This window comes from Alligator sinensis, unplaced genomic scaffold (genome assembly GCF_000455745.1).
Source record: "Alligator sinensis unplaced genomic scaffold, ASM45574v1 scaffold1164_1, whole genome shotgun sequence".
Taxonomy (NCBI): domain Eukaryota; kingdom Metazoa; phylum Chordata; order Crocodylia; family Alligatoridae; genus Alligator; species Alligator sinensis.
Genome location: NW_005842225.1, coordinates 108,642 through 118,314, shown reverse-complemented (window position 1 = coordinate 118,314; position 9,673 = coordinate 108,642). Strand labels below are relative to the sequence as shown.

At 57.9% G+C, this 9,673-nt stretch overlaps 2 protein-coding genes across 2 annotated transcripts in view; one reads left to right on the top strand and one right to left on the bottom strand.

Moving 5' to 3' along the window:
• Positions 1-7,499, top strand: part of NTHL1 (nth like DNA glycosylase 1) — a gene marked incomplete at its 5' end in the record, with an annotated part of 7,719 nt that extends 220 nt beyond the window's left edge. The window contains 4 exons of the mRNA XM_014521547.2: positions 86-256; positions 790-949; positions 2,596-2,701; positions 3,561-7,499. Coding sequence (XP_014377033.1) covers positions 86-256; positions 790-949; positions 2,596-2,701; positions 3,561-3,684 — 561 coding nt within the window. The remainder of the gene's footprint in view (positions 1-85; positions 257-789; positions 950-2,595; positions 2,702-3,560) is intronic.
• SLC9A3R2 (SLC9A3 regulator 2) overlaps positions 5,407-9,673 on the bottom strand; it is a 74,782-nt gene continuing 70,515 nt past the window's right edge. The window contains exon 8 of the mRNA XM_006027138.3: positions 5,407-8,170. Coding sequence (XP_006027200.1) covers positions 8,012-8,170 — 159 coding nt within the window. The 3' untranslated portion in view covers positions 5,407-8,011. The remainder of the gene's footprint in view (positions 8,171-9,673) is intronic.

Here is a 9,673-nt window from a genome sequence, read left to right as displayed (position 1 = left end):
GCCCCCGGCCCCAGCGCCTTCAGGGGGTGGCCGTGGCGAGCCCAAGGGGTCTCTAACCCTGCCTCTGCCCTGCCCTGCTCCCCAGGTGAGGCGCTACCAGGTTCTGCTGTCGCTGATGCTCTCCAGCCAGACCAAGGACGAGGTGACCTCGGCGGCCATGCTGCGCCTGAGGGAGCGCGGCCTCACGGTGGACAATGTTTTGCAGACAGATGACGCAGCTCTCGGGAGGCTCATTTACCCCGTGGGCTTCTGGAGGGTGAGTGCCAGGCCCCAGAGCGGGCCACGGGTCTGAGTGAGCGCTGAGCAATGCCCCTACCTGGGATCCAGGCTGTTGGAGCTGTCCCTGGGGGCACATGTCCCTCGCTCCCCTTCCTTCCCGGGTGCTGCCCTTTGCAACTGCAGCCCATCACACTCGCGGCCTTCCTGCCTTGCCACTGTTTTCCTCACTGCGGACTCTTGCTCCTTCCCCTTTGCAGCTGCTCTCCAGGTTGCAGCGTGCAGGCAGGCCTGTCATTTCCCCATCGTGTCTTCCTGAGAAAGTCCAGCCCCATCCGTGCAGTTTGACCCCGGCTTTGCAGCCTGTGTCCAGGATGAAGCTGCATTTGCTGGCAGCATCCTGGACATGCAGAGACTGGGGCTGGGTGCCTCCTGGGATACATCAAGGGCATCTTTCTTTGCCTGCAAGCCCTTTATCCCTCCAAACTAAGTCAGTGCTTCTCCAGCCCGTGTTTCGCTCCTGCATTGGCTGTGTGGGAGCTCAGTTTCCTGTGCTGTGCTTTGGTTTCCCAGAACAAGGTGAAGTACATCAAGCAGACGACCGCGATCCTGAAGGAGCAGTACGGGAGCGACATCCCCAGGACAGTCAAGGAGCTGGTGAAGCTGCCGGGCGTGGGGCCCAAGATGGCCCACTTGGCCATGAACATCGCCTGGAACGATGTGTCTGGGATAGGTATGTGTCAAGGTCTGCCATCGGCCTCCATCTTCCATTTTTGACTCACCTGATCCAGTTTCTTGGCAGTGTGGGAAGACTCGGAGCCTGGGGACGTGTAGAAAATCAAAGAATCATAGAAATTCAGGTGGAAGGGACCTCAGGAGGGCACATCTAGTCCAACCCCTGCTCAAACCAGGGAAGTTCCTGCGTTCCCCAGTGACTTCTCCCACTTCCACTTAACTCTCTGCCAAATCAGCCCTATTCCAGTCTCCCGGGTGCCCTGATAACCATGAAGGCTCAGTAGGGAATTTCTGTCAAGGACACGTGCCTCCACACAGCTCCCCTGACGAAAGAGGCCCGGGACCACCGGTGTGAGGGGCAGTCTGGGATAACCTTTCCATTTAAAGGGGTTTGCTGGTTTAAGCCACCCACCCCTTTAGAAGCTGCCCTGCTTGCCCTCGCTGGGGCAGGCACAGATGGGGCAGCTGCTGGTTGAAACAGCTCCGCTGCTGGGCAGGTTTGTTCACCTGCCGCACCCCAGGCTGGATTTGTAGGAGCTTTCTGGCTGCTGCAGGGAGTGGGGGAGGCCTCGTAGCAATTTAAGTGATTAATGACAGTGGAGCCCCACCCAGCGTTGCCATCCACCACCTTGGGTGTCTTGACACGGCAGGCGTTTCCACCGGCTGTCATCCCCGACTCGCACGGGGCCGGCTGAGGCGGCAGGGCTCAGTTCTGCCCGCGGTCGGGGGCTCGGTTGTGCCCCGGGTCTGGGCTGGCGCTGGACCCCAGGAGCTGAGAATTTGGGTGCTCCTGGATTTGGACTTGCAGGCAGGTGGCGCTGAGAGACCAGGCTGTCTGCCGGGCTGGGCCTGAGCACCGGGTACTCTTGACGGTCTCTGGGGTGCGATCCATATTCCACGTGCATTTGCTGTTTAATCGGAGAGGCTCATGGGGACGCCGGCAGAGCGCCCCGCTGGTGAGCGACTCGGCCGAGGAAGCTGGGAGGGAAAATTCAGTCCCCAGGTCACCACGTTCTTTTCCATAATGGGGTTTATCCACCTCGGCTGCTCTTCGCTCCATCCCTCGCTCTGGAACTCAGCTCCTCGGCTCTCTCCCCGTACAAAAGCAATCCTCTGCCTGGCGTGTGGTTGAGGCTGGATCTCCTCCGGTTCCAGCTGTGTTTTGTGCCCAAAAGCTTGCCTGACCTCTGCCACCCCTGAGCCTGGCATTCCAGCTGGGGACAGGCAACGAAGCTGCGCTCTTCCTGTTTACAGCCCTGTCCTGGGCTGGGTTCAGTCAGCCGGGGGAGCCCGGCTTATCGCCGCCGATCTAACAATAACACGCCGCGAGTTCAGAGCTCTTCGTCTGGGCTTCTCGCAGCGCTTTGTGCGCTGTCAGTAGGCGTCACGGCCTCTGCGAGCAGCCAGCGTCACCAGAGCGCTTTCCAGCCGGGGTCACAATTTGCCGAGCGTTGGCTGAGGCTTGGCTGAGTGGCGAGGGGCAGGGGAGGGTGACTGGTCTGCTTGGGGGCTCGGCTCTTGCTTCTGCCTCTGGGCAGGTGAGCCCAAGCCAGTCGCTGCCCCAGCCCTACCAGGAGACCTCTCCCCTGGCACCCCTGCCGGGCTGAGCGTGCCCCCGTCTGATTACGCCCTCTCCACCCCCAGGTGTGGACACCCACGTGCACCGGATTGCCAACCGGCTGAAGTGGGTGAAGAAGGAAACCAAAACCCCCGAGGAGACCCGTGTGGCACTGGAGGACTGGCTGCCCAGGTGAGGAGCCTGCCGCCGGGGGGGGATGTGGGCTACCTTCCCATGGCAGAAATCCAGGCCCCCCCACCCATCAGGAGCCCTTGGGCTTGGCTTGTCACCCTCCCAGGAGACCACTGCCAGCTTCTGCCCCCGGGAAGCATCTTCCATTACTTAGCGCAGCTCACAAGGAGACACAGCTGCCCCAGGGCATTGGCTGTGAGCTCAGGCCCAGTCCCTCCTTTCTCGTCATGGAGCCAGCGATGCCCAAGGCTGAGGCCGCAGGGCATCTCTCCTCTCACGGCAGCGGTTCTTTAAGCTGCTTGGATGTTTTGCAGCTGTCCGAAGCGTCAGCCTGGGGCTGGGTCACTGCAGACTGTCTTAATGCAGTGCTGGCCCCTCGTGCTCCTTGGGGCCTTGGGCCCGCACCACGGCCTGGCTCTGCTGGTCTCAGGGCCACTGGGTAGGGATGAACTCAGGCCTGCCTTTTAAAAGCCATGCAGGAGCTTCCCTGCACATCATGCTCTGAGCAAATGTGCACTGGTAATTACAGAGTCCCGTGGGGCACATCCACCCACGCCCCAGCCTGCGGGCACTCCTGTGAGCCAAGGCAGTGCCATGGAAATGGGTGGGTGAGTACCAGGGGGAGCACAGCTGAGTCACGCCAGCGTGGTCAAGCAGAGCCTGCCTGTCCCGGCCCGTGGTGAGCCTTGTGCATGCTGTAGGCCACGCCTGAAGCTGCGTTTGCCCAGGGAAAGCCTCCACAGCCAGGGCCGAGGGGCAGGAAGCGGAGAGTGTGGTGGCAAAGGTCCCCGTTGGACCCGGGTTGGCTGCTCTGCGGTGCTGCACAGGCCCTCAACACCCTCTCCCGTCTCCTCCTCAGGGACCTCTGGAGCGAGATCAACTGGCTCCTGGTGGGCTTTGGCCAGCAGACCTGCCTGCCCGTGGGCCCGCGCTGCGCAGACTGCCTCAACCAGGCCCTTTGCCCTGCAGCTAAGAGGTGCTGAGGGCACGGCCCAGAACCACAGAGCTGCTCCAGGCCTGTCCGGCAACTGCAGTCTGAGCCCAGGGGGAACACGACGGGTGTTACAAGGGCTCTGCTGAGACACTTGGAAGCATCGCAGCCCCCTTGGCTTCTGCTTCCTCCTCTTAAAAGGTAGCCAGGCCTCTGAGTCAGCGCTGCAAGCACGCTCCCCCTGCGGGGACACGTCTAACAGACACGGGGCAGGGATGGTGGGACCTGCTGGGATCAGCGCTGCATGGTAGCACATGTTTAATATAATAAAGGTGATTTTTGTTACACTGGGGCCTTGCTGGCATCCCTGCTGCCTGGGGCATGGGGTAGGGATGGGGCCTCAGCCAAGGACAGAGGGCAGAGCGACTGACAGCAGGGAGGAGGGAAGGACAGATGTCACCCCGCCAACAAGCAATTTTTGCAGCTCAGCTGGGGGATGTTGGGATGTTGCATTTCCAAGAGTACAAAAGGCTGCCGGAGACCAGCTGGGCATTTGAGTTTTGCTGCTGTTGGAGAACAAGTGGAGCAGAGCACTGTGGCAGCACAGAGAACCACGGGGTCATCCGGCTCGGCATTGCCAGCACCATCCCCAGCTGCACGCACCCTCCCAGGGGCAGGCCGGGAGCACTGCAGGCAGAGCTGCTGTTCACGTGGGCTCCTTTCAGCCCAGGGTCCTGCGTTACGTGCTTCCCTGACTCGACCTCTGATGTCCGTGGCACTGCAGGAAAGGCAGCAGCCCCCTCTGCCTGGCCCTCTGCTTGCCACGGAGGGGTGGTCTGCACACGAGGCCATCGAGATCATCACTGAAACCCGTGGCTTCACACCTACAATGGATGTGCTGATAAACTGGTTTGAACAACCTCCCGGGAAGGAGCGTGACGGGGAAGTTTGCTACCGAAACACATGACGGTTCCAACCAAATACTGCCCTGTGCACGAGCCAGCTCAACGGCCGCCCTGAAATGTAAAGCCGTGGTGTCCGACTCGTATAGATCTGGACAGGTTGCAACTTCCCTGTTGCACAAGGGTCACCTGCAGGTCCCAGACTAGTGCTCGGCCTGCACCGCAGACCCATAGGCGGGGAGCTGCAGGCTCGTGGGTCAGGGTCTGCATTAATGGCAGTGGGTGGAGGAGAGAAATCCCACCTTGTGCCTGTTTCAGGAAAGCCTGAAACGTTCTGCGGTTCCCCGCGCCATCAGCCACTAAGGTCTCTAGCTACTCTGAAGGCTGTATGGCAGATGTAACACCAGAAACCCCAGGCAAGTACCAGAGGTGAGGCTTTGGAGAGTCAGAGTTTATCCTGTTTATCCTCCACGCGCTGGAGAAGCGCCGTGTGCCGAAGAGTCGGCACGTCCAGCATTTGCAGAGGTGGGTTCAGACAGGTCCCAGGAAGGATTCCTGAGTCCTGGGGGAATTTCTCCTGCACCAAAACCTGAAGCCCAGACCACACCTGGTGTTCCTGCACACACCCCAGAGAGCAGGGAAGAAAAACCATCCAGACCAGCATCCACCTCGCAAAACAGCCCACACCAAGGTGTTCCCCTTTGCAGGTCACCGCTCAAAGCCAGGGCATGCCCTGCTCCAGGCTGCCTCTTCTAATGACCTTGTCGTGGGGAGGTAGGTATCGCTATCGCGATGCTCTGACTCCTTTCTACCCTTCCTAGCAAAGCACAGGCTGCAATGGAGAGTAGACGGAGCATCCCATAAGCTGTACATGGCAAAACAGGGTTTATTATTGACATGAAAGTATACATTATGTTTTTACAATGCAGAAAACAGCCTTATACTTGTACTGATTTTGAAAGTTAAATGTACAGAAACTGATTATTACAGAGCTACAAGATGTCAGAAATAGTGGTAAGTCCTTTAGCCATGAGCAGTTTCCACGGAGTAAGCAGAGATCATTTTAAAATCTTATTGGTACATGTGTGCATACCTGATTTCCTTTGATCATAATCCAAACCCCCCGCCAACCCCTGCTAGCTTCCCCTCGACTACAGTGGTTCAGTCTTGTGCGAGAATTAACGGTATGTACAGGTTGTGAGAGAATCACTTTTGCTTGCTGAGATGTATGCAAGGATGTATTCGACCGTTTGCCTTGTAAGCGGGGAGATAACGTCCTCAGCAGACCAGGATACGGCTCCAGCTTGTTGGAAATGCAGGGACTAAAAGCAACCTGCCTATCACGAGCGCGTGGAGGGGTTCTCTGATGACTGACTTGTGAAGGAAGCAAAGGTTTCTCGTAGCCAACACGAAACGCCCGCCCCACCTTCGGGTACTTTTGGTAGGTAAATGACACCTCCGTTAGCCGCCAGGCCCCGTACGGGAGACGAGCTCTCCCGGCTGTTGTCGGTCCTATTCGTTTACAGCCAAACACTTGCAGAGTTTTCTTTCCAAAGCTTTGTCTGTGCATCCTCACAAAAAGCAAGCCAACCCACTCTCTCAAAAGCCGCTCCGTTCCTCGTCTTCGATATGGGAACAGCCACGTGCTCAGCTGAACGCCGTGGCATCAGCTGCTGGGGTTCCCTTCTCCCCCGACCGCCTTGCACTGTGCTGGGATATACCCTTCTACTGAAAGTAAGTGTTTATAAGGCACCTTTTTAGCTTAGTATTTATGAAATACACACAGACCCTTGCCAAGACCCATAGTGCACGAAGTCAAAGGCCACTGATTCATTCAGGGTAGCGCGGGGGCAAAATTGAACCATGTGCTTGAGTTCTACGAAGTCCTACGTCCTCGCCCTCTTACGTCTCTCGCTGGGGAAAGGGGTCGCTTTCTACCCTCTGCCGCGTCCGTCCAGTCCTGCTCCGTTCCCCTCGTTAATACTACTTGTGTTACAAAACGTGCCAGCCACAAAGACTGTTTTGTTAGATCTCGGTAAGAAGAAACTGGGATTCGTCCAGCTCCTTGCGGCGTGGACCCTTCCCTGGGAAAACTCTATTGCCTTGAAGCCATTAGTACGTGTTTTAATTCATCTTCCCTTGTACGAAGCCCAGGGTGAGTAGTGAAGAGCTTAAATAGGTTTAATCACAGCGACACGGGCCGGTTTTACAACCCTATCTAATGGAGAAGGCAGCGTGCTGTGAGCATGGAGCTGACCAAAGTTAAAGCAGCTGCTTGCCACCCTGGCTACTGCCCGCGGGAAGGGACGTCACGTGGTGGGCACCGCCGGAGAGGGCTCCCCTGCGCGGTCCGATCTGTGCACCTGACCCCGGTGCCACTCAGGGCCCAGCACCCGGCTGCAGGGAAAGGAGAGGCCTCATCCTGACAGGCTGGGAGTGCAGGTGGAAAAAGATCAGCAGGGGGGCAAAAGGTTGGTAATAGCAGACTGGATGTGGCCTGAGGCACGGTGCCCACATCAGCATCCACGGCGGATGGCTTCTGCAGGGAGCCCCGTCTTCACGAGCATCGTGTCCGTCCCTGGAGGCTTCCTCGCTGGCAGCAGAAGCTGCATCGTGCTTCTCGAGCTGGGCACAGAGACCAACGCGTGTGCATTGGCCGTCTCTCCACCTTGAGATGAAGGGGGGACAGCTCCTCCTCCTCCCCTCCCCATGCCACTCATTTCTGCATGTCGTTATGCAGATCTGAGCCGTGGGGCCCTTGGGTGATTTTGTGTATTTGTTTTCCAGGGTCCGACGAACGCCTCCTCCACAGCCAGCCACGTGGATGGGGCCTGGGATGGAAAAGCTTTGCTGAGAAAGGGGCTTTTATTGTATCGGATCAAGCCAGCCCATGGGGAGGGTGGTTCCAGCGTTAACGAGAAACAGATGGGATCGTTTGCAAAAAAAAAAAAAGCCTTTTCAATGGATAGCAAAGCCAAGGGGAGAGAAACACAGAGCTGCTGACCCCAGTCCCACACCACGAGCAATGACTTCTGGAGCCCGGCTGGGGGGTTCGGCCCGTCTTCCCCTAACGCTGCAGCACGCTTCGATTCCTCCAAGGGAGAATTTGCAAGTCCGAGAGCCCTCGGCAGGAGGCTTTGGAATAAGAGATCCGTCCCGGCTCCGTCCGGGATTCTTGGGGGGCAGGGGGGACCCTAAAACCAGTAAAACCCTAAAGAACGCAGGCCCAGATGACAAAGGAAGCCCCTCCAGTCGTTCCTCGCTGGCGCCGTGGGGCGCCCGGAGCAACGAAAGGGGCTTTGGTCGCATCCTGTTAGAACCGCTTGTCAATAAAAAGATGTTAAAATCTGCCTTGTAAAAGCAACCCATGGAGAGCGGGGCGCAAAGCGACACCAGGGGCAGGGAGCTCGCGTCCGGCGGGTACGTCCGGTGGGGAAGGCAGGGGTGGGCGCGGGAGGGGAGGCGTTGCCGTAGGGCTCAGAAGTTGCTGAAAATCTCCCGCTTCTTGTTCCAGTCCATCTGCGGGGCCCTCTTGTTCACCCGCTTGGCGCGTGCCTTCTCCTTGGCCTCTGCCGCTGTCGGGCTCAGGTTCAGCCCGCTCTCCTCGAACGGGTCCTTCTTCTCCGAGTCCCCCTCCTGCGGAAAGACAGCAGACGTGAGACCCTGCCTTGTCACTGTGTGCTCCCGGCAGCGAGGGCATGGACCGGCCCGGGTGCTGCTAGCACGTGTGTGTATGAGCGTGCATGCACACGTGCCTGGCGATGCTCCTGCTGGGTGGACCTGTGGCTGCCTAATAAAAGACCTTTCAGGACAGATCCAAACCTTCCTTCGCCTGTTTGCTGGGGACAAACCGAGTGCCCTGGGCCCACAGCAACACCTCCCAAGCTTGCAATCTGCATTTCTCTCCTGTGCCCCTGCCTCAGGCCTCCGAGCAAAGCCCCACATCGCAGCCCTCTCCTTTCTGGAGCAGGCACGAGATCCCGTGAAACCCCCGGGAGCCGTTCACGTGCAGGGTGAAACGCCGACTGCCAGACGAAGGGGATTTATACCTGAAAGCTTGCTAGGAAGAATTTTTCCAACTATTTGTGTTGGTCTAATAAAAAAAATATCAGTTTTACCCAAAGAACCTGTTCTGCTAGAGATGCATTAGTTTCCTGGAAGAGCTCTGAGGAGACATTTGACTGCAGGCTTCAAATTGCATTACTGCCTTTCCCTCTTCGGGCTGAGCCCCAAGATCATTTAAGTGGATCTTGGGGTCCATTGAACTGCACTGGCAAAGCAGCGTCACATAGTGCTACTCTGACTCATTTAGTTAGAAGCTGCTTTTAATGGGCCTGCTCTACAGGGAGCTTAATTTAAAGCTTCTGCTTCAGTAATCACATTTGCGTCGAGGAGGGTTGGTAAGAAAACCGCCGCCTGCGGAGAGCTGCAAGGTGATGCCCCCGTGCTTGCAAGACCTGCATGTTTCTATCGCTACAAAAGCCTGGAGGTCTTTGCTGACGGGCTGGGTTTTGGGGGCCCGGCTCCCCACCGCCTCATGCAGCCAAGGGCACCGGTGCAAAGGCAGCGAGCGGCAGTAGCGGGTCTGAACAGCAGCATCGCATGCTCAGGGGTGACGTGAGACCTTCCCCTGCGCTGCCACAGCTCCAGCCACCGCTGTTGGCATCCACCCGGGGATGGCAACAGGCAGATGTGTCCCAGGCAGGGGCCTGGATGAGGCACCTGGATCCTGGTCGTGGTTTTTTGATATGCGACTGATGGTGCCGGGCGTACAAATGAGAAGCGGGGTGGGTGGTTTTCAGAGGAGAGGGCTTGGCCCTGTCTGAAAATTTCCCTTCTTTATGGTGTTTTAAGTTGGAGGACACCCAGTATCGAGGCACTTTCACCCTCTGGCCAATGCACGGTTTCATCCAGACAGGAGCATGGCATTGCATGGCAGGGCCGAGACGGACGTTTTGAGCATCTTTTGAAAGGTCCCTGACCTCTGACTCGCAGCAGCGGGTTTTAAAGGATGTTATAAAGCTAATCTACTTCCTTCCCTCCTGCCCTCACTTCAGCCACGGGGTCACCGTGGGCCTTTCATGCAGCTCGGGCATCGCTGCCAGTTATCGGGCACCGCTACAGCCCGGAGGAACGGCT